Here is a 27,856-nt window from a genome sequence, read left to right as displayed (position 1 = left end):
AAACAATACATAAAATGCAATTAGGCCTTGTCTAATCTCTATAAGGGAATAAAAAGCATTTGCTGATTATCATTATTATTATGATGATGTAACCAGGTAGTGCGATTTACCTTTAACTCATGACATGTTACATGTGATCATCATGCAAATTACATGTATAGTTATGATAGCAGGCATGTACCATCATGTAATGAAATAGTACATAAGTGCTTCTCAGACAGAAGAAAGAGTGTCTTAACAGCAAACAGGTCAACACACTAGAAAGAAAGAGAAGAAAATAAAGTAGACAAGCTCAGATCCAGACATGAACTGCAGAATGATGAGTCAAAGTAACAATTTGGCTGTGTATGAAAGTGAAAGCCACATGAAACTCCTAATAACTAGAGTACCTTGAAAGTGAGGCTGACCACAAGGTAGAGAACTAAAGTGAAATGTGGCAGGAGAGTGGGAAAAGATGAAACAGGACATATGACCAAAGTGAAGAATATCCTCAGAAATAAGAGCTGTGTTAAGATTATCTTCCAAGAATCCATGAAGGCTGATAAACTGTGGAAAACAGCTTATGAGTCTCTGACAGAAGACAAATATCTTTGAAATAAATGTCATCAGAAGTAACTGAAGTCTTTCTAGAGACTAATTATGCAGGAGTGGACACTCCAATAGTAAGAAAAAAAATTTCCTCTTACTTTTACACTAAATACAGTTTAGTAAGATTTCTTGATTATGTCTTATGAGGTAAGTTGATATGCTTTATATCGAGAAGATAGGAAACAATTGGACGTTATTATATTAGAACATTAAGCTTTGATGTTCAAAACCTTAACAAGTAATGACCTAACATAGTTTAAGATGTTTAAATATGCTGTGTTGTGAACTCAACTGTTAAAAACTTAATCCTGAGTTGCTAAAACTCAAATATGGACTACAGGATGAGAAGTTTAATACTGAAATCTAAAGCAAAATATGAACTATGTTAACGGTTTGGCCTGTTTTAATGAACTAAACTGATTATCTATAACTCTCTAATTGAGCTTGTGAATATTAAAGTTTAATGCTATATGCATGTAATCGACATTAGTGTTTATCCATTTGAAGCATGTATGAAGATTGTTAATTTTATTATATTAAATTATTGTTGTTAATTATTCTTGTGTCATTCCTGAAGTCTAACAGTCAATTTGCTAATTGCTATTTATAATAATAATAATAAAAATCTCATTAAATAATCACAACACAAATGTTTCCCACATTTCCCTTTTAATGTTTTTGAAATCTGTTTTAATTTTAATTTCCTTATTTAAAAAAAAAAAAAAATCTCTATATTCAAAATAAAACAACAGATGCAGTTAAGATACTTCACAGTTAACACTTTTTTTTTTGTTTGTTTCTTACTGCAGTAGCTTATGCTTACTTTAGCTCCTAGTAAAAGTTCAGGTGCTCTATACCAAAGTGTTACAACAACTGGAGTGTAAGGTTTTAGTGGTGATCCATATTCTCTAGCCAATCCAAAATCTCCAACCTATAATGAAAATTACATTTTCTATAAAACTTCTATATGTATGGCAGTATATATTCAATTAGCTAAGTGAATAACATAAAGTCCAAAGAATATAAGAAATCTAAAAGAAATGTTTTTCATTATTCTGAAATAAAATAACTTGGTTACTAAAATAATTTGAAAAAGTTAAATTTGAAAGTTTGAAAAAGAAAAAATAACTGGAAGAATGTGAAATTATAAAAGTGAAAAAGATTATTGAAATATTACATTAATTTATCAGATGGAAAACTGAATAAAATATGAAATGATAAATTAATCAAAAAATATTTTTCCTAGAATTAAATTGAAAAAAAAAAGTCAACTAATATTTTATAAAAAACTCATCCAAACTGAAATTTAGACAAGAATCAAAAACCATAAAAATAAAATAAAATAAATAAATCAAATACAAATTTAAATAGGGAAAAAAAATACCAGTTTAAACTGAAATAGAGTTCAGCAGTTAATAAAACATGAGAAAATGTACCATTTCACTTAGGTCTCACTGTAATTGACTCTTAAAATCACTCGATAATTCAATCATACATCTCTTTATTAAAAAGAGGCCTGAGACATAAATGCATGTTTACACTTCAGAACAAAATGAGTTCTGAAGTTATGACTTACTTTTTGCAAAACATCCTTCCAATGTAATGCAAGGGATTCTGAGTTGGCAAGCTATGACACAAGAGTTAACACAATGGTTAACTTTGCCTTTAAATGAAGATAAAGCCTAATGATACTTTAAAGGATTTACTTAAGTTTCTTCATTTCGGTAATAAAATTTTATCAAATAGTACTTCTTTAGTTTTTCTGCTAGTCCCATATTTTTCCACTGATACTTCTTATGATGATGATAATTTTCAATTCTTCTGCAATTAAGTTTGTTCCAGTGGCTTTCATCAGTCTATTTCTCTCATGAGAACAGCTTGTTTAATCAGGTGATGTTCCCACAGAGCCTGTTGTAACATCGTTTTTGGTGTGGTTTAAGTCAATGCAAAATATAGTTTGGCTGGCTATGTCTCAAATTGCCAGCCTGTCCTTGTTCATTTCTCAGGTGGATATCTAAATAAGAGAGTCCATCAAGAGAGGTGATTGGGCACTCGGTGAGAAGCACTGATCAGTTCTTTGTATGCCTTTACAGACTATGTGGAAATCTCCTCACAGTTATCTTACTCTGATCCATAAGTAACCCATACATAGGACTCATCATCATCATCAAATTTCTGTCATGTACCCTCAAGGGGTGTATAAGAAATGATAGTACCACTTGAAAAATTTACATCATTACTAACGTCCTATCTACAATTTTCCTCCAAATCAGTCTGTTACTTGTAAAGACTCCAACACTATCAGATTTTATATTTCTATCGTGTAAGGCACTTTTTACCATGTCAATCCACCTATATCTTGGGCTTCCTCTGGGTCGATTTCCTGCCAACCCGGCAGAGAACACTTGGTTTGCTAATCTTTCCTCGCCCATTCTGTTTAAGTGACCATACCACCTGAGATTAGCTCTGCTAATGCATTCTTGGATGCTGACAATCTCAAGTTCTTTCCTAATATCCTCATTTTTAATATGATATTGCCATTGATGCCATCTGTTCATGCCCCTAATCTTTCTCAGGACTCTCATATCTGCAGTATCTAGTCGTCGATCAAGTGTTTTACTTCTTACCCAGCTCTCAGATCCATAAGTTAAAACTGGTTTGAACACTGTCTTGTATACAGCTAATTTAGTGTTCTGACTAATTTCTCTCTTATTCCATAAGAATTTATCCAATTGACTTCCTACCATACCAACTTTGTTGATTCTGTTGTCTATTTCCATATTTAATTTAACATCTTCACTAAAAATCGTGCCTAAGTTTCACAAAGCAGTTGACATTTTCAGTGCTTCTGCTTATTTCCATTCTCTTTGTCTTGTTATTGCTGACTTTCGTACCATATCTATTACAATAGTTACTCATTTAAGTAAGGGAATCTTGCAGTGCAGACTTGTAGCAGATTTATTTAGAAGTATAACATCAAAATTTGCATAAAGCAAAGAGCTGACATTAACATCTCCAATTTTGATATCAGGTTTAATACCACTTTCCTTCATAATGTGATCCATATAGATAATGAATAACAGAGGGGATAATGTACATCCTTGTCTAACACAAGATTTAACATTAAACCATCTCCGTGTACTTCCTTCAATTCTAACTACTGATTTACAACTAAAATAAAGACTAAGTGTTGCTTGATATAATGATCCACTGACACCATACAACTGTAACGTTTTGAATAACTTCTCTCTTGTCACCTTGTCATATGTTTTTTCCAGATCTACAAAACTTAAATACAGATCTTTGTTATATTCCCATGACTTTTCAACTATTTGTTGTAAAGTGAATATCTGATCTTGACAGCCTCTATTTGGCCTGAAACCAGCTTGTTCCTCACCAAGCGTCTCTTCCACAATTCTTCTCAACCGTTTCTCAAGTATACTTGTATAGATCTTGCCAGGAACACTCATTACTGGGAATTTTACTGGGAATTTCCCTACTGGGAATACAGAGGTATTCCCAGTAGGGAAATACCTCTGTAATTCTCACATTCAGTTTTATTTCCCTTTTTATATATGGGTACTATGAGAGCTCTACTCCAATCATCAAGAATTCATCCCTCTCTCCAGGCATTCTGAACTATGCAGTGCAGCCACTATAAGACTTTTATACCACCATACTTCAGCATTTCTGGTCGAATATCATCTACTCCTGCTGCCTTTCCACATTTCAAGACTTTGATGGCTTTTTCTATTTCAAGTATGGATATGTATTCCTGACTGCATGTCTGGTCAGTGTTTTTTACAATTGTGCTGTCATCACTGCTTGTTTCATTTAGCAGATTTTCAAAGTAATTACTCCATACTTCAAGGATATCGTTTTCTCCCATTTTCATGTTGCCTTTATCATCTCTAATTCCATTTACAACACTCTTTCCTCCATTTCTCAGCTTCTTCAACCTCCAGAATATCTTGCCACCTTCTTGATATTATTTTCTATGTTCTTACCAAAGTCCTCCCATGACTTTTGTTTAGCTACTTTACACAGTGTTTGGCTTTCTTACATTTGTCTCTGTATTCTCTAAGAGCACAAGCTGACTTATTTGACAGGAACTTTTGATATGCTTTTTTCTTTTCCTTCACTGCCTCTTTAACTTCCTGTGTCCACCAGGGAGTTCTGATTTTTTTATCCTTACAGACAACCTCACCACATGCCTCTCTGGCAGAATCAATCAATGTTTTCTTCAGAGTTTGCCAATGAATCTCCAAGGTTTGATTCCTGTTCTCAAACTCTTTCATTTTTTCTTCAATAATCTTTGTGTATTTTAGTCTACAGTTCACATCTGAGAGCTGCTCAACTTTTATTCGCTTTAAAACTTTCTTACATGTTATTATTTTCAATATGAAATTTAATTTTATCCCGCTCAAGACTAAGTGGTGATCACTTACAATTTCAAATCCTCTGTACACTCTGGTGTCCTGCACCAGGGAGAAAACATCACAATCAACAATAACAGAGTCAACGAGACTTTTCTTATTCCTAGCCTCTTCTCTCCATATGAATTTGTGCACATTTTTATGTTGGAACATTGTATTAGTAATAACCAGTTCATGTCCTGAGCAAAAATCCAACAGGTATTTGCCATTATTATGAGCTTTGCTCTTTTCTCCAAATTTTCCCAAAATATTTTTGTATGTCTGACGATCATTTCCTACTCTGTTATTTATATCGATACAAAATTAATAATGGAAAAAACTCACGTACAAAGATTATTTAATAGTATAATTTTCGTCTGTGTGTCACAGGCATCTTCAGTACATTAAGCTCAAATTAAACAATAACTGACAATTCCAAAACGCACCACCTAAGTAGCTGGTGTAAGATAACTAAAAAGGTCAATAACTTTCCTAAAAAAAAAAAAAAAATTAAAATTAAAAATTAAAAAAAAAAAAAAATAAATAAATAATAATAATAATAAAAAACCAATACAATAAAAAGTTAGGAAAGATTAGGTGATTTGTAAAGTACTATCTCCCATAAAGGGGATAGACGTAAGCTATCGGATCTGTTTAAGTTAGGAGAATGAAGTAGAGTTTCACGTTTCTTTATAAAGGCATTCCATGAGAAACTGACTTTTGTGAAGAACTCTTGTCTTTCTCCAATGAACTCTGTGTCTAGTGAAGATGTCATGTTCTGCAAGTCCAGACTTTTCAGGTTTAAAGTATTCAATATAAGATTAGTGTTCTTCTAGCCCAATAGAGGCAGATCTTCCCGTTTGTCCGAAATAAGATAATCCACAAGAGCATGGAATCTGGTAGACACCTGGATGATTAAGATGTGGAAGCTTGTCCTTAGGAGAAGTGAGAAAGGTGGAGATTTTTCTAAACGGTCGAAAGGCAACAAAAATATTCAGTGGTTTTAAAACTTTTGCTATACGTTCACTGATGCCTTGTACATAAGGGATAGTAATGAGTGTTATTTCTTCTGTGTTTGAAGAGGAAGACATATTAAAACTACTCAAAGTTCTTTTAATGAAGCAATTCTTATAACCATTAGATAGAAAGGAAGAAGTTATATATTGTAGTTCTTTCTGTAAAAGATCGTCTGAAGAACAAAAGGAGTGGGCCCGATGAACCAGTGTTTTAATAGTTCCTGCCTTTTGACTGGGATGGTGATGAGATTCCACATGGATATAATGGTAGACACTTTCTTCTTTCTATAAACTGAGAAATGTAGGTTACCATCTGGTTGGCGAAAAATTAGAAGATCTAAAAAGGCTAACTGTTTATTTGATTCTACTTCTAGGGTAAACTTGATCCTAGGATGAAATGCGTTTAACTTAGTGAGAAATTGTTGAAGTTCATCCGAAGAGCCATTCCATACAGCAAAAATGTCATTGACATATCTGAACCAATGAGTAGGTCTGGGAGGAAATGTTGTCAAAGATACATTGTTCAAAATGTTCCATAAAGAAATTGGAGATAGCAGGAGAAAGAGGATTACCCATTGCTGTTCCTTCAATTTGTTGATACAACTTATTTTTAAAGGAAAAATAACCAGAATTTATTACAAAATCAAATATGTTTACAATGTCTGAAGGAAATTCCTGTTGTAGTAATTCAATACTTTCCGAAAGAGGCACATTTGTAAATAAAGAAACAACATCTAAACTGATCATGATATCAGAAATGTCCAAATGAAAATCTGAAATTTTATTTTTGAAATCCAAAGTATTTTTATATAAGTATCAGTTCTTCTTCCGCTTCAAACACAGAAGAAATAACGCGCATTACTATCCCTTATGTACAAGGCATCAGTGAACGTATAGCAAAAGTTTTAAAACCACTGAATATTTTTGTTGCCTTTCGACTGTTTAGAAAAATCTCCACCTTTCTCACTTCTCCTAAGGACAAGCTTCCACATCTTAATCATCCAGGTGTCTACCAGATTCCGTGCTCTTGTGGATTATCTTATTTCGGACAAACGGAAAGATCTGCCTCTATTCAGCTAGAAGAACACCAATCTGATATTGAATACTTTAAACCTGAAAAGTCTGGACTTGCAGAACATGCCATCTTCACTAGACACAGAGTTCATTGGAGAAAGACAAGAGTTCTTCACAAAAGTCAGTTTCTCATGGAATGCCTTTATAAAGAAACGTGAAACTCTACTTCATTCTCCTAACTTAAACAGATCCGACGGCTTACGTCTATCCCCTTTATGGGAGATAGTACTTTACAAATCAGCTAATCTTTCCTAACTTTTTATTGTATTGATTTTTTTTATTATTTTATTTATTTTTTTTTTAGGAAAGTTATTGACCTTTTTAGTTATCTTACACCAGCTACTTAGGTGGTGCTTTTTGGAATTGTCAGTTATTGTTTAATTTGAGCTTAATGTACTGAAGATGCCTGTGACACACAGGCAAAAATTATACTATTAAATAATCTTTGTACGTGAGTTTTTTCCATTATTAATTTTGTATCGATATGTCTACTCACGGTATACCTCTTTTAAAACTTTCTGTTATTTAGATCCCCAAAAAGGACCAACATCTTGGTAGTTAAAATTCACAAGAAGTGGCTTTATTGACCTAAGTTACAACAGGCTGTAACAAATATCAAGGTACCTGTTGCACATTTAATGTATCCTACATCATTAGTCACTGCATACTGGGTTGACTCCTATAATGGCACAAAATTCAAACAATCTATATAACCTCTGGACAAAGCCTCTACATTCCTGAGACAAATCAAGGACTTGCACGATCCTCTTTCCTTTCCAGGTATCTATAGTATCCCCCTGTCAATGTGAGATTCAATATTTTGGATAGACAGGATATACCACTTTGGCAAGAAGAAAAAATAAATAAAAAGTATATTCAAGCCTGGGAAATCTAAATGTAGTTAGCACAAATGTTGTGCTAGTCCACTTTTAGGAAGAAGACTATTTGATCAGGTGGAAGAAACCAGACTACTATACAGATTCCATTTCAAATCATAGAGAGTGTTCTTGGAAGTGGCTCATGTTCTACATAACTCAGTAAACTGTAATAAAACAACTGATGGTGTAACACTACACAAATTTTGGTGAGCTACTCTATCCTCCCATCTGCAGTAATTTCAGACCACCATGGAGATTGCTAGTGTCTGCCTCGAGTAACCAGTTCTCCAATTCATTTTGTTCTTTAATAATCTTTGTGTATTTTAGTCTACAGTTCACATCTGAGAGCTGCTCAACTTTTATTCACTTTAAAACTTTCTTACATGTTATTCTTTTCAATATGAAATCAGGTGGAAGAAACCAGACTACTATACAGATCCCATTTCAAATCATGTTCTTGGAAGTGGCTCATGTTCTCTGGTGTAAACATTTCACTTGTTTAGCATTATCAGAGGCACTTTGTCTTCAACGTGCCTCTGATAATGGTAACTTAAGCTGGTGAAATGTCGAAGTGTAAATATTTAATTTAGTTATTAAATTATTTGTTTTTATTCCAGCTCTCCACAGATTTTATTCCAGAATAAAAAGAAAAAAAGCAGACAAACTTTCAGTATACAATAGATACTGAAGCACTAATGGGGGAAAAGCCTAATGGGGGAAAAATTTTTAATGTTCATGTTGTAAAAGTAGTATATTATGTGATAAAGTGAAATTTAATTAAAAATTTAATTAAATTTCATCAGGAGAAGAAATATTTAAAATTATAATATTCTTTTTTGTACAGATTTTAAATATTTCTTCTCCAGATTCTATAAAAAACCATTTGTAAATAAAATCCATAAATACGGATAGCTGGTCTTAGGTGTTGGTATTTATTCAGAATAGTGCTTCATAGTGTAAATGTCAAAAGAAAATAACTAATTTATTAAACTTACTAATACTTCTATAGATTTCTGAATATGGATATGTGGCAGTAAAAATTCACATAAGCAATATACCTCCTTCATCCAATAGCTAACCCTCCCATCCCAACTTAAAAACTTGTGAAACAACTAGAAAAATTGCCTCTCCTTCACAGGCAACTTTTCCTTTTATTAAAAATTACATTCACTTTAAAGCTTTAAAAAAAAAAAAATAAATAAATAAATAAATAAATAAATAAAAAGATTCAGATATCATGGATAGTTTAATATTACTTCATTATTTATGAGTGTACATTACTGATAGAGCCTCTTATCCATAGATATACCCCCCCCAAAGGTATATTTGATTTAATTAAATTCACCCATATATTCTGATGATTTTTCATGCAAAGAAGAAATATTCAAAACTACTGATCCTCCTCCCCCCCCCCACTCTCATCCTCAAGCCAATTTCTAGAAAATCAAGCACTCAAAACTTTATGACTTAATGAGAATTTTTTTTTCTTTTTTTAGTTTTCTGAGAAAGATGACTTTGTCATGAGTATTTTGACTTATATATTTTGCGCGTTCTCCATTGCATCTTTAATTATCACAATTACCTGCCTACTTACTAGCAGAAGATAGTATTTAAGCAATTTGTTCATATTTTATAATCATGTTACTGATAACTTATACATAACATCATAGTTTTCCGAACACTGCTAAAGCTTTTGACAGGATACAGCTTGGAAGGCTGTTACATAAGCTGGAGAGAAAAAGATTTCATTATAAACTATAAGCTTGAATAAAAGGATGACTGACAAATATTAAAAATAAGTAGTGTCTGAGGGATATAAATCTGCAAGATTTAAGGTGACTAGTGATATATATAAACAACAGGGACAGTCCTTGGTACAATATCATTAAATCATTATTTAACAACTGTAGGAAGGATTTGACTGATGACATACAACTGTTTAATAATAATGGAACAAAAGTTCAGAATGAATGCAGTTAAGAAAGAAATGAGAGCTAACTTTTCTCATACAGCATTAAGTGATGAAATGAATTGTCTTTGGAGGTCATGAGTACAGGTAGTGTGAATGAACAGGCATGACAGTTAGTATGGGTGATATGGGTCTGACTCCTTGGAAGACTTTCTTAATGATAATAACATTTCAGTCTTCTAAGGTACTTCATCATCATCAAATTCCTGACACGTACCCTCAAAGGGTGTACAGGATATGATAGTACTATGTGAAAAATTTACATCATTACTAACTTCCAATCTACAATTTTCCTCCAAATCAATCTGTTACCTGTCAAGACTCTAACATTATCAGATCTTATATTTTTATCTTCTAAGGCACTTTTTACCATATCAATCCACCTATATCTTGGTCTTCCTCTGGGTCTTTTTCCTGCCAACCTGGCAGAGAACACTTGTTTTGCTAATCTTTCCTCTCCCATTCTGTTTAAGTGACCATACCACCTGAGATTAGCTCTGCTAACACATTCCTGGATGTTAACAATGTCAAGTTCTTTCCTAGTATCCTCATTTTTAATATGGTATTGCCATCTATTCATGCCCCCTAATCTTTCTCAGGACTCTCATATCTGGCAGAGAACACTTGTTTTGCTAATCTTTCCTCTCCCATTCTGTTTAAGTGACCATACCACCTGAGATTAGCTCTGCTAACACATTCCTGGATGTTAACAATGTCAAGTTCTTTCCTAGTATCCTCATTTTTAATATGGTATTGCCATCTATTCATGCCCCCTAATCTTTCTCAGGACTCTCATATCTGCAGTCTCTAGTCTTTGGTCAAGTGTTTTACTTCTAACCCAGCTCTCAGATCCATAAGTTAAAACTGGTTTGAACACTTCTTGTATACAGCTAATTTAGTGTTTCCACTAATTTCACTCTTATTCCATATAAATTTATTCAGTTGACTTCCTACCATACTAGCTTTGTTGATTCTATTGTCTATTTCCATATTTAATTAAACATCTTCACTAAAAATCAATGCCTATGTAGCTGAAATGTTTTACTTGTTCTATAGGTTCTCCATTCAGAGTGCAGTTGATATTTTCAATGCTTCTCCCTCTTTTCATTGTCTTTGTCTTTTTGTTGCTGACTTTCATACCACAGTACAACAGTTATTCAATTTAGTCAGGGAATTGTGCAGACTTGTAACGGATTTATTTAGAAGTATAACATTATCCGCATAAAACAAAAAGAGCTGACATTAACTTTGCCAATTTTGATATTAAGTTTAATACCACTTTACTTCCTAAAAAGAGATAAGAAGGAAAAAGGAAGAGTGGTTAGATGAAATAAGTAAAGATACAACAGCAAAGGTAGAAAGAAATGACATAAAAGGTGTTTATAAAAACATTAATATGATGACAGAAAGAAGAAAGATGCAAAGGACTGGAGCAGTCAAGAATGAAAGAGGTGAAATTCTGATAGAAAAAGAGAAGATATTACAGAGATGGGAAGAATATGTAAGTAAACTTTATGAAGACAAAGAAAGAGGAGAAAATCCCCTGGAATCCCCTGGTATACAGATGGAACTTATAAGGAATATAGGTGAAAAAGGTATGGAAGTGTTATGGCAAATTATTAGCGGAATTTATGAGGAACAAGAATTACCAGAGGAGTTTAGAAGATCAATTTTTATCCTCATTCCAAAAAAGATGGGAGTTTTAGACTGTAACAATTTTAGAACGATAAGTCTTATAACTCACACAGCAAAAATTCTGGCACAAATTAGAGAGAATTAAGAATGAATGAGGAACAGTTTGGATTCTGAACCAACAGAGGAACTAGAGAGGCTATAACTTGTCTAAGAATTATTGGGGAGAAAACACTAAACCATGGTGGAAAGTTGTTTTTGGGATTTCTAGATTTTGAAAAGGCATTTGATACAGTGAAACATAAAAGGCTTTTTGACATTCTAGAAAATATTGACTCTTATGACTTGGAAATTTTAAGGAGATTATATTGGTCACAAACAGCATCAGTATGTGTAACTGGAAAGGAAACAGTAGAATTCCTGGTGGAGAAAGGAGTTAGACAAGGATGCACGTTATCATTATTGTTTAACCTTTATAGTGAACAGATGCTTAGAGAGGCGCTTCAGGATGTAGAAGAAGGAATAAAAATAAATGAAAGAATCATTAATAACTTAAGATATGCGGATGATGTAGTGGTGATGGCAGAAAGTGAAAATGGATTACAACAAATTGTTCAAAGAATTGAAAACTCTTGTAAAGAATACAGACTAAGGATTAACACAAAGAAGACCAAGATAATGATAATGGGCAGAAAAATAAGAGATAACATAAAGATAAGATGTGGAGGAAAGATTTTAGAAGACGTGGATAGATTTCAATATTTAGGTAGCTGGATCTCAGAGAAAGGAACTTCAGAGTTGGACATTAGAAATAGAATAGGCAAAGCTAAATCGGCATTTATGGAAATGAAGAGAATTTTAATAAACAAGAATATTAAAATAGGTGTTAGAGTTGGAATAGTTAAAGCAACAGTTTGGAGTATTGCAAGTTATGGAAGTGAGTCATGGACATTCAGAAAGAGAGATATGGAAAGAATTAATGCATTGGAAATGTGGTGTTATAGAAAGATGGAAAAGATTAGCTATATAGAGAGAATATCAAATCAAGAAGTTTTAAGAAGAGTTGAGATGGAAAGAACACTGCTCAAGAATATCATACAAAGAAAGACCAGATTTGCAGGACATCTTCTGAGAGGTTCTTCGGGACACCTGACAAGAACTATATTACAAGGGGAAAGTTGAGGGGAAGAGAAGACGTGGAAGAACAACTAGAGAGTGGTTCAATGATATCGTGGAATGGACTGGTTTAAGAATGATGGAGGCGACAGACAGAGAGAAATGGAGAAGAGCTGCTCATTTGCTGCAACCCTCTTGCTAGAGGATGCTACCAGACGACGACGACCACTTCCTAATGTGATCCATATAGATAATGAATAAGAGAGGGGGAAATGTACATCCTTGTCTAACACAAGATTTAACATTAAACCATCTTCCTGTACTTCCTTCAATTCTAACTGCTGACTTACAACTCAAATAAAGACTAAGTATCGCTTGATATAATGCCCCACTGACACCATACAACTGTAGCGTACTGAATAGCTTCTCTCATGGCACCTTGTCCTATGCCTTTTCCATAGCTACAAAACTTAAATATAGATCTTTGTTATATTCCCATGATTTCTCAACTATTTGTTGTAAAGTGAAAATGTGATCCTGACAGCTTCTAATTGGCATGAATCCAGCTTGTCCTTCACCAAGCTTCCCTTCCACAATCCTTCTCAACTGTTTCTCAAGTATATTTGCATAAATCTTACCAAGAACACCCAGTAGAGAAATAGTCCCGTAATTCTCATATTCAGTTTTATTTCCCTTTTTAGATATGGATACTATGAGAGCTCTACTCCAATCATCTGGGATTATCCCTCCGTCCAGACCTTCTGAACTATGCAGTGCAGCCACTGTAAGACTTTTATACCTCCATTCAGCATTTTTGGTCAAATATCATCTATTCCTGCTGTGGTTTTGCAGAGTTTTTGCAGTCATGAAAAACTCTTTGCATGACTTTTGTTCAGCTTTCTTACATTTGTCTCTGTATTCTCCCAGTGCACAAGCTGGCTTATTTACCAGGAACTTTTGATATGCTTTCTTCTTTCCCTTCACTACCTCTTTAACTTCCTGTGTCCACCAAGGAGTTCTGATTTTTCTACCCTTGCAGACAACCTCACCACATGCCTCTCTGGCTGAATTAATCAATGTTTTCTTCAGAGCATGCCAGTGAATCTTCAAAGTTCAGTTCCTGTTCTTAAAATCTTTTGTTTTTTCCTCAATAATGTTTGCATATTTTAGTCTACAGTTCAAATTTTAGTCCGAGAGCTGCTCAACTTTTATTCACTTTAAAACTTTCTTATAGGTACTTCTTTTCAATATGAAATTCAATTTTATCCTGCTGAAGACTAAATGGTGATCACTTCCAATTTCAAATCCTCTGTACACGCTAGTGTCCTACACCAGGGAGAAAGCATCACTATCAACAATAACATAGTTAATGAGACTTTTCTTATTCCTTGTCTCTTCTCTCCATGTGAATTTGTACACATTTTTATGTTGGAACATTGTGTTAGTAATAACTGGTCTATGTCCTGAACAGAAATCCAACAGATATTTGCCATTATTATTAGCTTTGCTCTTTTCTCCAAAATTTTCCCAAAATATTTTTGTATGTCTGACAATCATTTCCTACTCTATTTAGATCTCCAACAAGGACCCACTTTTCATTTTACACTGTGTCAGTTGCTTTCTCTAAAGCCTCTAAAAATTCCTCCACTTCTACCTTAGTAGTACCTTCTGTGGGACCATAGGCACAAATAAGTCTTATTGTCCAGTTACCCATTCTGATATCTGCCCACATCACTCTACTTGAAATTGCCTGCCATTCAAGAAGATTAGCCTCGTATTTAGTGTTGAATACTATGGCTACTCCTTCTTTTCCTTGATTTTCGTTGCCTGAATATAACATTTTGTATTTATTGCTCAGAAAGATCTCACCAGTTTTTGCCTTTTTTATTTCAGTCACCCCTATTATGTCGATCTGGTACTTATCCAAATCCTCAGTTTAGTTCAATTTTTTTTGCCATTCAGGCTTCTTATGTTGATAGTACTGATCTTCAACTCTGGTGAAGTTGAGTTGGGGTGTGTTTTAAGATTTGTTCCAGTAGCTGACTTTTTTGCTGTTCGCCTGGTTCCTTGGCGAAAACAATAGGGGCTTTGTTTAACCGGGCGATGCCCCAGCTGGCATGAAATTCTGTCAAGTTGTACCATCATTGTGTTTTGTGGTTTAAGCCAATAAGAATACAATATGGTCAGCTAAATCCAAAATTGCTAGCCCATCCTCGTTCGTTCAGTATCCATGCAGATACCTAACAGGGTGCACCATGAGAGGGTGAGGATTGGATATTAGGTCAGAAGCCCTGGTCAGTTCTCTGCATTCCTTTAAAGGTTATGTGGAGGTCTCCTCTTAGTTATACAGCTTTGACCCTTAAGGCACTGAAAAGACTGAAATGTTATTATCGTTAAGAAAGAGACTTCCATGTTCTTTGTGTCTTTTTTCCTGCCATCCAGTTCCTGACTTCCTAGAGGTCTCTGATGGTAATAATAATATAAAGAATCAACAATAAAAAAAGAAATACAAAAATCAGGAATAGAGCAGCCATCAAAATAAATAAAAAGAAACCCAATTATCAATTGATTAACATCTGTAACTTAAATGTTTTCATTAATAATAAATAAATAAATAAATAATAATAAAGTTTTATTATTATTTTTATTTTTTTTTAATAACTGGAGGTCGTAGTCTTCAGGAAAAATTGAGTAGAGAGAGACTTTCATAGCACAGACGGCCAAGAAGTTAGTTCTGTATGTTTGAAGGTGGATGCTAAACAGATGTTGACTATCAGCTGCTTATGCACTTAGACTTAAGGAAGCAGAGGAATGGAATGTGGTAGCTATTTCAGTGGAATAGTGTCCATGAAAATATCTACAGAAGATGGAATGTCTGTGAGAAAGTGAGGTGAGTCTGTTAAGAGATGGTTCATCAATTAACCAGATTGCCCTCTCCTAGATAACATAGTTATTTTTGATTTTTATGGTGCAAAGCCATCAAAGGTCATACTGCACCAGGAACACAGTTTACAGCAGTATATATGATAAGGAGTTAGTTGGACAATCACAAATATCCATGCTCCTTGGCAGGAGTCAAACCCACAGCCCCTTGGCTAGAGAGTAGATACACTAACCACTCGGCCAACCAGGCCAGCCATGGATAGCATCAAGCATTTTTAGGGAGGATTCTTCTGATATGCTACCCTAAATATGATAGGGCAGATTTGGGATTTAAAATTCTATACAACTTTTAACAGTATTGTAAATCCCAAATCTGCCCTAACATATTGGTGATATGGGTCTACCATATGGGTCTGACTCCCTGGAAGTCTCTCTCTCTCTCTCTTTCCTATATAGATGAGGAGTAGTGTCTTGAGTGGAAAAGTGCACCTAGTTTTTTGGAGGAAGAGAAAGCTATGAATGTTATGCTGATGCCAGAAAAGTTTAGAGATGTTAAGTCGGTCCAAGAAGACAGATAAAATGTTGTATGGAAATCTGAATTTCATCAAAAGTGTTGAGGTGAAACCTAGTCTTTCTTGCATGAAAAAACACAGGACTGTGTTCTGGCATCACTTGAGTTGACAGGGATGTTCTCACCATAACTGAAATATAGCTAGCAATATGTTTAAGTCACTCATTATGAAGATCTTCTAGCTTGAAATATTCGAGCACAGTAGGATATGTACGAAAAGGAGAAATGGAATATGTTGTTCCAAGCAAAACTATGGATGGGATTACCCAGAGATCATTCATGAACATGAGAAAGAGTGGGGACAAAAGTATACTCTGGAGTACTTCAGCATTGGTGGGAAATCTCAGAAAGGCAGACATCCACTTGACATGCAGTGAATAAATGATAAGCAAGGATAGTGGCAATCCAACTGAAAAGGAGAGACAATAAAGCAGTAAGATCTGGTAAGAATATACCTTGTATGAGATCTTATAAAATACTCCAAAAATTTCCAGAGATACTCAAGTGGTTGCCCAGGGAAACCACCTGAGTATCTCTAAATTCTTCCACAGATCAAGTCCATGGATTGATGATGATGTCAAGGATATCCATTATAGAGTGCCTGAATCCACACTGATAGTCCATGATTAACCAGGTGGGTTGAAGTTTACTGTTGATGATTTTTTGCATGATTTTTGACAGAATTGAAAAGAGTGCAATGGAATGATAGCCTGAAGGCTGGATTTATCTCCTTTCCTTGAATGGGTTGAATACAGGCTTGTTTCCAAGCTTTAGGATAGCTGTCAGATGAGGATGAAAGATACAATATAGGATGGATATTAATTCTGAAGAGCATGTTTTGAGCACAAATAAAGGAGGAATACCATCACAACCAGAAGACCTGCTGGTATCTAGCTATTCAGGATACCTTTGATATATTTCTTTCATACTAATGATTGGAGGAGCATGTACTGAGCTGTTCTGGATAAAGAGGAGGATACTGCTTTGCCTTTATGTCAATACAGGAGTTGTAGAAGAAGAAGAATGATGATGCCAGTAAGTCAGTTCTGTCTTTGAGTGATGTTAAATAGTGTCTGTGTGTGAAAGAAAGAGAGAGGAAACATAGACAGGCATAAGTCACATACAATGGGCCTGGCAAGGGACAATAAAGACTTGGGTACCTTGGTGCTTGGTATAACATAAAATTAATATAAATATGAAGATTAACTGTACAGATAACTAATTTCAAATGCTTAAATTACCTAACTATTCTTCATTTGTATTAAATCTTAAATTTCTTTTCTTTCTTTTTATTTTGCTCTTCATATGTCTACTTACGATATTCCGATCTTAAAGTCTATTTTCTTTTCTTTTACTTGCAGACTTTCAACACATTCATACTAATACTGTAATATTATAGGTTGTACAATAATAATTTTTTGTGTGTCAATCAGTTATTAACTACAATATCGTAATTTTTTAAATGAGCTAAGTTAATCATAGATATAAGAGTATATTGAGGCCTTGAATTAAACTCTGATCATTATGTGGTATTGGCAAAAATTCAATTTAAACCAAAATGCCTTAAAAAAAATAAACAGAGAGGAAAATAACTATCAACCAAGTTACAAAATTTCTTCATTACAAGATCTCCTATACTAGGCAACAATATCAGAAATGCACTGATTTTAAAACAGAAACCAAAAATGAATCAAATGACATAGAAGTAGGCTGACCATATGTACTGTTTTGAACAGGACAGTATAATTTTTTTTTTCCATATTTCCCGGCCGTCCCGTCATTTTAATAAAAATGCCAATTTTGTCCCATTTTTAATAAAAACTATAAATATACTTTAATATTGGTCAATTATAAAATTATTATTCATAATCTATAATCACATATCAATATCATGGATACCAGTAATTTGTATAACCATGGAGTCTCATTGTTCGATACTAAATATCGATATCTGCAGTGATTTATTCAGAGAAAATAAAAAATACATGTTGGCAACACTTGCGCATCTGTTCTGCTGTAGCATTACTTTTTGTGTTGCCTGTATACTCACCGGTGGCTTTGTTATTCAATGCCGGTGGTTTAAATTTCATATTTTTTTAAAGTTTTAAGTCTTATTTTTTAAAGCTTTAAGTCTATCCTTGCAATGTCAAAGAGGCAAAACTGCAGTTTTAATAATGATCTCCAGAAAGAATTCAAATTTCTTAAACTGGACAAGTTGTGTAGTGATGGAACAAAAGTGGTATGCCAACATTGCAATGTTCATTTTTCCAGTGCTCATGGAGGCAAAAGCAACATCAACCAACATCTACATAGCAAGAAACAAGGATGCTGAAAAGACTCTGGCTTCAGTTAAAAACATCAGCTCATTTATGGTGAGACATGATGGTGATAGTGAAAACGATAAAACGCAGCAAGTGAAGCTCTTTCTACTTATCATACTGTGAGTCATGACCAAAGTTTTCATGCAAATGACTACTTGTCAACATTGATAAAAAAAATTTATGGTGAGACATGATGGTGATAGTGAAAACGATAAAACTGCAGCAAGTGAAGCTCTTTCTACTTATCATACCGTGAGTCATGACCAAAGTTTTCATGCAAATGACTACTTGTCAACATTGATAAAAAAAATTTATAAACCAAAATTTTCTTCAGCACGTACCAAATCAGAAGCAATAATTACCAACGTTTTATCACCATACATATTGGGGGAAGTAACAGAGGATATGAATAAAACAAAAAGCATTACAGTCAATTTAAATGCATCAAACAAAAAAAGACAAACTTTTTCCAATCGTTGTGTGATACCTTTCGCCAAATTGTGGTGTCCAAGACAAAATTATAGACTTCATTTCCTTACCTGGTAAAACATCCAACTTACAATGTGCTATGTTGAAGGAAGTAAGTGAGAAATTGTTGCTTTGTGTGCAGATAACATGAACACCAATTCTGGTGGTTGCAAAAGACTTGGCAAAAACTTGAAACTGAACTGAAGAGGCAGATTATCTGTATTGGTTGTGGGGCACACATTATACACAATTGTCTCCGATGTGCTGTCGACTGCTTACCAATTGATATTGAATGTTTTGCAGTGAAAATATACAAATACTTCAATAGACAGTCAGAGTTGAAGAGCTGAAAAACTTTTGTGACTTTGCAGGAGACATTTACGCTAAATTGTTGGAGCATGAAAATACAAGATTTCTGTCTCTTTGGGTCCATCAGTTGACAGAATTTTAAGCATGTTTGATGGGCTTTATTCTTATTTTTTTTTTATCTAGAAATGTCCTGTTGTATTGCGAAAATTGTTTTAAGATCCTTAAAGCATAACTCATTTGGTATACAAATAACCCCACATTTGCAGATGATCAAATTGTATGAGCTATACAAGAAGATGATCTACAGAGATCAGTAAAATCATTAAATGAAATTTCAGAACAATATAATATGAGAATATCAAAAAGTAAAGACAAAAATAATGGCTTTCAAAGGAGAAAACCCAATAAGAAGTAATATAACTATAGACAATAAAATATCAGAACAAGTAAATACTTTCAAATACCTGGGCTGCAACTTATCATAAGAAGATGAAAAAGATATGGGTAATAAAATATCAAATTTTGTTCAAGTAAATAGTATAGTAAATAATATATTTAAGTTATCCCTGGTGCAAAAACACTATTCAGGCTATATGCATACAAGCATACAAACAAAAAAAACTTATCAGGCTATATAACATTCTCTCTAAATTATCTTTATTATATGGAAGTGAAACATGGACCATAAAAAAAAATAATAAAAAATGATCAAACAGCAAAAATGAAATGTCTCAGATAAGTAATTAGATATACCAAGTGGGACAGTAAAACAAAGGAAGAATTTTACGATCCCTTAATATAAAATCAATTAACTGCTATATTAGTAAATATAAACAAAAATGGTTAGAATATCTAAATTGAATGGATAATAGCAGACTACCAAAAAAAATTGAAAAAGAATTGGAATACCGATCAACCGAGTGTGTGTGTGTGTGTGTGAGATTGCTTACAAAAAAGCATAACTAAAATTTAAAATTAAAAAAGGCTGCCAACACCGTACACCACTGTTCTCAAATAAAAATCAGAACTGATTTTGTAATGCCATGGCCTTACATAGGTTTAGCATGCAAAGTGAAAAGCAGAAAATAATTAGATGCTTTAATAACATTAATCTGAAGTTATTGCTGAGAAACAATTTTTAAAAAAAAATTTTTTTTTAATTTCATTATAAATAATTTTATAATATTAAGAAATTCAAACAGATCCAAACCTTTAAAATACCTTTGTGACTAAGAAGCAAATTTGAAGTTTTCAAGTCACGATGAAGAATCCAATTGTCATGCAAATGGGCAACTGCTCTCAACAGTTGTATCATTATTGTTTTCACTTCCCCTACAAAAAACAAACTGAATTTAAAAAATTAAAAAAATAAAAAATAAAACTATTAACTGTTCAAAGCATAAACAGAATAACTATTAAATACTGAGGAAACTTAATTTTAGTATAGCAAACTTTAATAACAAACACACAATATTGTTTTACAAGCAATAACAAAATAATGTTTGCCTTTGAAAATTGAAGTGATAGAGATTAAAACTATACAACCATTTGCATGGGATTTGCCTCAGCATTGCCTCTACATAAAAGATGAATTCTACCCAGAAGTCTATATACTGATATTTTTATTAGTGCTTTGGAATAAGGTTTCACTTGCTGACAGCTGTTTTGAACTGCTGGTTCTTGGCAGATACTTAAAGAAATCTTACAAGGGCAAATACTCTTCTCATTACCACAAAATGTCTGATAATTCTATTTTCCATAATTTTATTAAGTTTCACAGACAGACAAACATCTTTCTGCTATCTAGCTATAATAGTAAAACAGTGGATATTTGGCAAAATTTGGCTATAAGAGCAAAATATTGGATATTTACAAGTGCCAATTCAAAACTTCTAACACAGTACATGCATGACCATTGGGATAACGAAATGGTTTCCACCTTCACATCTGTCATAAACCAAACACTGAATAAAAATACTGTGTTCTCATTTTCTATTAACAATGTCTTGTTCTGCAAAATATGACTTGAAAATGGAAGATTAATATGACTCAGACTGGATATGGTGCATAAAGCAAGGCCACAAATTTCACATGAAGTATATTATCTTTGAAAAGTATGGATGGCAAGTGTTTCCTGACATGAGCATACCAAATCTCCTTTCTAAATTGAAAGAACCACTCTCTACTACCATTCATGAAGTTACTGCAGAGTGATCCAACTTGTCAAACACTCAACAAAAAAATGGTTTGTGGACAGAAATGGTTTGCTGAAAGAGAGGCATAGTAAAATAAATAAAGAAAGAAAAAACAGTTGCAACCAAACAAATTCCTCTGACATTTTGCTGGAAAGAAAAGATAAATATAGCAAATGAAACAAAGCAGATAATTTGTTGGCCTACTTGACCAAGTGGAGAGCACTTTTGTTTTCCAACCAACAGTTTGTGGTTGCAGATCCCATTGCATGCACAAATGTGAGTTAATTTTTAAGTGGTAGATAAATTTAATTTCCCAAATGTGAAATCATCACTTTGCTTATTGGAAGTTTGAAGTGCTTGAAATAGTTCCATGTCCTGGTCTCTAGAGAACGATTCCCAGATTATGTGACCTTAAAGCACGCCTATGGTAAAAAGGTTCAACAGGATGCCAACCCTATCATGAGTGAAATTCACATTAAAGACTGTGATAGTCACCTCTTCAACAAAGTCAAAATTGAAAGTATGCTACCAATCAGATATTAGTAACAAAAGGCTTTTTCTTTCTTCCATTGCATATTAGAGAGAAAGATGCAAATGATGAAGAAAAATGCAGTCAAAATCTTTGCAGAGAACAGGTTATTTTGGTGAGGCTTGTCTAGAAATAAGTTAACAGTTGTTTAATAGACATGCACAATAGACATACTACATTTTTTGAATAATAGCTTCACACATATAGGAGAAAACTAAATATAATTTATTACTCCTACATATTTCACTTGATATGTCATGAACATTTTTCAAGGAGAAGACAGAAAAACTGGTAATAACATTTAAATTCTGAAGAAGAACAAGTCATACGTCATGTATATAATATCATGTGTCTCAGTCGCAGCTGTCCAGCAGGAATAAACACTATTAGAGTTCAGAGATGTGGGAAAAGATGTATAATTGATTAATTTAAAAATAATAAATATATATATAAAAAAAATTATAAACAATTAATAGCAATCACTTCCCAAAACTTAGAAGTTGGACAGATTGTATGCCTATTTCTAAGTTTTGGGGAGTGACTGCTGTTCATTGAGACATCATCAGGGAATACAATATGAGACTTGTAATACACACACAAAGGCAACAGAAAACTAAGTGACAAATGTGTATGAAAGACTAGAGTCTTAACTAGGTGAGGCACCTGTTGGAGGCCAAGGATGTAAACCAGGATCTCAAAATATTAGTGTTTTCCATATTTTGGGAAGTTTAATGCAACGATATTTATATATTTATTTATTTATATATCAATATTTATTGAAATAATGAAGGATTTATTATCCCCTTAACTTAAGCAACAATATTTATTCACATTAAGCTGATTTCTGAGTGCAGTTGCAGATTCTAAAAACAGTCCTTCTCTTCTACATTTACTGCAATGGAGCATGGTGGTCTTTTTTCAATTGATTCAATGAGCCATATCCAAAGCATGTCCACAAAACCTGACTAACCACAGTCATGACTACAGGTGTATTTTTTATTGTTGGAAGTTTATTTTCCACTTGGTTAGACTATAATAAATTTAGTTTAATCCTTTACCCAAGTGTAGGCAAACAAAGTTGCACTTGAAGTAGTTCAGGACTGAGGCAACACAGAGCAAAGATGGACCAAGCTCTCATCACTCCTTGTCTCAATATCTCCCATAATGCAAAGCACATCTCCTTGCAGACATGTATAATGCTATGCATTAAGGGAAGGGCCACTACCCAGACCGGTTTCGACCTTTATTGAGATCTCATCAGTGGGAGGCAGACCCAGAAGTGGTGATACTAAGGCAAAAGCAATGGAGAGGTCATATTTACTTATATGAGTTGGCAAAAGGTGTACCACCTTATTATTAATTTACTCTGGATTTAGAGAAAGATGTTGGAAGTTTATTTTCCACTTGGTTAGACTATAATAAATTTACTAACACCTTATTATTAATTTACTCGGGATTTAGAGAAAGATGTTGGAAGTTTATTTTCCACTTGGTTAAAATAATAAATTTAGTTTAGGTCGAAACCGGTCTGGGTAGTGGCCCTTCCCTTAATGCATAGCATTATACATGTCTGCAAGGAGATGTGCTTTGCATTATGGGAGATACTGAGACAAGGAGTGATGAGAACTAGGTCCACCTTTGCTACGAGTTGCCTCAGTCCTGAACTACTCCAGGCGCAAACTTTGTTTGCCTATACTTGGGTAAAGGATTAAATTAAATTTATTATAGTCTAACGAAGTGGAAAATAAACTTCCAACATCTTTCTCTAAATCCAGAGTAAATTAATAATAAGGTGGTACACCTTTTGGCAACTTGTATAGTAAATATGACTTCTCAATTGCTTCTGCCTTAGTATCACCAATTCTGGGTCTGCTTCCCACTGACAAGACCTCAATAAAGGTCGAAACCGGTCTGGGTATTGGACCGGTTTCAACTTCCCTTAATGCATAGTATTATACATATCTGCAAGGAGATGTGCTTTGCATTATGGGAGATACTGAGACAAGGAGTGATCAGAGCTTGGTCCACCTTTGCTATGAGTTGCCTCAGTCCTGAACTACTTCAGGTGCAAACTTTGTTTCCCTACACTTGGGTAAAGGATTAAATTAAATTTATTATAGTGAATTTTTTATGTTCTACCATGTGGATGTTGGTTGACCCATAGTAAGCTTACTTGCAGGAACTGGAAACTATATATATACAGGGTGTTCGGGATAAATTTGACATATTTATAATTAATTATATTTTTCCGTAAGTTACATGTATTAACACACACTTCTCTTCATTTAAAAGTTTGGACCCTTCTTCATTCATATACAAGATGTCAGAAAGGATGGATAGCTGGAACCCACCTGAATCATCATCATCATCATCATCATCATCAAATTCCTGCCATGTACCCTCAAGGGGTGTACAGGATATGATAGTACTACATGAAAAAAATTACATCATTATTAATTTCCTATCTACAATTTTCCTCCAAATCAGTCTGTTACTTATCAAGACTCCAACATTATCAGATCTTATATTTCTATCGTCTAAAGCACTTTGTATCGTATCAATCCACCTATATCTTGGCCTTCCTCTGGGTCGTTTTGCTGCCACCCTGGCAGAGAACACTTGTTTTGCTAATCTTTCCTCGCCCATTCTATTTAAGTGACCATACCACCTGAGATTAGCTCTGCTAACGCATTCCTGGATGCTGACAATGTCAAGTTCTTTCCTAATATCATCGTTTTTAATATGATATTGCCATTGTTGCCATCTGTTCACGCCTATAATCTTTCTCAGGACTCTCATATCTGTGGTCTCTAGTCTTTGGTCAAGTGTTTTACTTCTGACCCAGCTCTCAGATCCATAAGTTAAAACTGGTTTGAACACTGTCTTGTATACAGCTAATTTAGTGTTCCGACTAATTTCTCTCTTATTCCATATGAATTTATTCAATTGACTTCCCACCATACCAGCTTTGCTGATTCTGTTGTCTATTTCTTTATTTAATTTACCATCTTCAGTAAAAATCGTGCCTAAGTAGCTGAAATGTTTTACTTGTTCCACAGGTTCTCCATTCACAACACAGTTGACATTTTCAATGATTCTGCCTATTTTCATTGTCTTTGTCTTTTTATTGCTGACCTTCATACCATATCTATTACAACAGCTATTCAATTTAGTCAGAGAATCTTGCAGACTTGTAGCAGATTTATTTAGAAGTATAACATCATCTGCATAAAGCAAAGAGCTGACATTAACATCTCCAATTTTGATATCATGTTTAATACCACTTTCCTTCATAATGTGATCCATATAGATAATGAATAACAGAGGGGATAATGTACATCCTTGTCTCACACCAGATTTAACATTAAACCATCTTCCTGTACTTCCTTCAATTCTGACTGCTGACTTACAACTCAAATAAAGACTAAGTATTGCTTGGTATAATGCCCCATTCACACCATATAACTGCAGCATATTGAATAGCTTCTCTCTTGGCACCTTGTCATATGCCTTTTCCAGATCGACAAAACTTAAATACAGATCTTTGTTATATTCCCATGCTTTCTCGACTATTTGTCGTAAAGTGAAGATCTGATCCTGACAGCCTCTATTTGGCCTGAATCCAGCTTGTTCTTCACCAAGCTTTTCTTCCACAATTCTTCTCAACCGTTTCTCAAGTATACTTGCATAGATCTTGCCAGGAACACTCAGTAGAGAAATACCTCTGTAATTCTCACATTCAGTTTTATTTCCCTTTTTATATATGGGTACTATGAGAGCTCTACTCCAATCATCGGGAATTCGTCCCTCTGTCCAGGCTTTCTGAACTATGCAGTGCAGCCACTGTAATACTCTTATACCACCATACTTCAGCATTTCAGGTCGAATATCATCTACTCCTGCTGCCTTTCCACATTTCAAGCCTTTGATGGCTTTTTCTACTTCAAGTATGGATATGTATTCCTGACTGCATGCCTGGTCAGTGTTTTTTACCACTGTGCTGTCATCACTGCTTGTTTCATTTAGCAGTTTTTCAAAGTAATTACTCCATACTTCAAGGATATCTTTTTCTCCCGTTTTCATGTCACCTTTATCATCTCTAATTCCTTTTACAGCACTCTTTCCTCCATTCTTAAGTTTCTTCAACAACCTCCAGAATATTTTGCCACCTTCTTGATATTTATTTTCTATATTCTTGCCAAAGTCCTCCCATGACTTTTGTTTAGCTAGTTTTACACAGTGTTTAGCATTCTTGCATTTGTCTCTATATTCTCTAAGAGCAAAAGCTGACTTATTTGCCAGGAACTTTTGGTATGCTTTCTTCTTTTCCTTCACTGCCTCTTTAACTTCCTGTGTCCACCAGGGAGTTCTGATTTTTTTATCCTTACAAACAACCTCACCACATGCCTCTCTGGCAGAATCAATCAATGTTTTCTTCAGAGTTTGCCACTGGATCTCCAAGGTTTGGTTCCTGTTCTCAAACTCTTTCATTTCTTCTTCAATAATCTTTGTGTATTTTAGTCTACAGTTCACATCTGAGAGCTGCTCAACTTTTATTCGCTTTAAAACTTTCTTACATGTTATTCTTTTCAATATGAAATTCAATTTTATCCTGCTCAAGACTAAATAGTGATCACTTCCAATTTCAAATCCTCTGTACACTCTGGTGTCCTGCACCAGGAAGAAAACATCACTATCAACAATAACATAGTCAATGAGACTTTTCTTATTCCTAGCCTCTTCTCTCCATGTGAATTTGTGCACATTTTTATGTTGGAACATGGTGTTAGTAATGACCAGTCCATGTCCTGAGCAGAAATCCAACAGATATTTGCCATTATTATTAGCTTTGCTCTTTTCTCCAAATTTTCCCAAAATATTTTTGTATGTCTGACAATCATTTCCTACTCTGCTATTCAGATCCCCAACAAGGACCAACTTTTCATTTTTCATTGTGTCAGTTGCTTTTTCTAAAGCCTCAAAAAATTCCTCCACTTCTACCTTAGTAGAACCTTCTGTGGGACCATAGGCACAAATAAGTCTCATTATCCAGTTCCCCATTCTCATATTTGCCCACATTACTCTACTTGAGACTGCCTGCCATTCAAGAAGATTAGCCTCGTATTTTGTGTTGAATACTATGGCTACTCCTTCTTTTCCTTGATTGTCATTGCCTGAATATAACATTTTGTATTTATTGCTCAGAAAGAGCTCACCAGTTTTGGTCTTTTTTGTTTCAGTCACCCCTATTATGTCGATCTGGTACTTATCTAATTCCTCAGCTAGCTCCATTTCTTTGCCATTCAGGCTTCTTACGTTGATAGTACCGATCTTTAACTCTGGTGATGTTGAGTTGGGGTTTATTTTCAGATTTGTTCCAGTAGCTGACTTTTCGCTGTTCGCCCTGGTTCCCTGGCGAAAACAACGGGGGCCTTGTTTAACCGGGCGACGCCCCAGCCGGCATGAAATTTTGTCATGTTGTACCATCATTCTATATTTTGGTTTAACCAATAAGAATACAATTTGGTCGGCTAAATCCCAAATTGCCAGCCCATCCTCGTCCGTTCAGTATCCAAGTAGATACCCAACAGGGTGCACCACGAGAAGGTGAGGATTGGACATTAGGTCAGAAGCCCTGGTCGGTTCTCCGCATTCCTTTAAAGGCTATGTGGAGGTCTCCTCTCAGTTATACAGCTTTGACCCTTAAGCACCCCCCCACCTGAATCATGGAAGAGAATAACTTGTATCATGATGATTCGTGCCCGCCATCAAAATAAGGATATTACGACTGCTGCCCAATGCTCCCTGAATACAGTAAAAACAATCAGGCATGAACTAGAGACTTGCAATGGTGACTACGAGGATGTAGCAAGAAGAAAGATCCCTAGCAGA

The 27,856-nt window shown here is 34.4% G+C and overlaps 1 protein-coding gene across 1 annotated transcript in view; it reads right to left on the bottom strand.

The window, feature by feature from the left end:
• The window catches only part of Pitslre (cyclin dependent kinase 11B pitslre), a 213,282-nt gene that overhangs the window by 37,762 nt on the left and 147,664 nt on the right, over nucleotides 1-27,856 (bottom strand). The window contains exons 12-13 of the mRNA XM_090399488.1: nucleotides 20,451-20,572; nucleotides 1,412-1,519 (exon numbers count right to left, since the gene is read on the bottom strand). Coding sequence (XP_090255614.1) covers nucleotides 1,412-1,519; nucleotides 20,451-20,572 — 230 coding nt within the window. The remainder of the gene's footprint in view (nucleotides 1-1,411; nucleotides 1,520-20,450; nucleotides 20,573-27,856) is intronic.

Source organism: Typopeltis vanoorti, chromosome 1 (genome assembly GCF_054136105.1).
Source record: "Typopeltis vanoorti isolate ZY-2024b chromosome 1, IOZ_Tvanoo_1.0, whole genome shotgun sequence".
NCBI lineage: Eukaryota > Metazoa > Arthropoda > Arachnida > Uropygi > Thelyphonidae > Typopeltis > Typopeltis vanoorti.
Note: the sequence above shows the minus strand (reverse complement) of the source record. Positions and strands in the feature narration are given on the sequence as shown.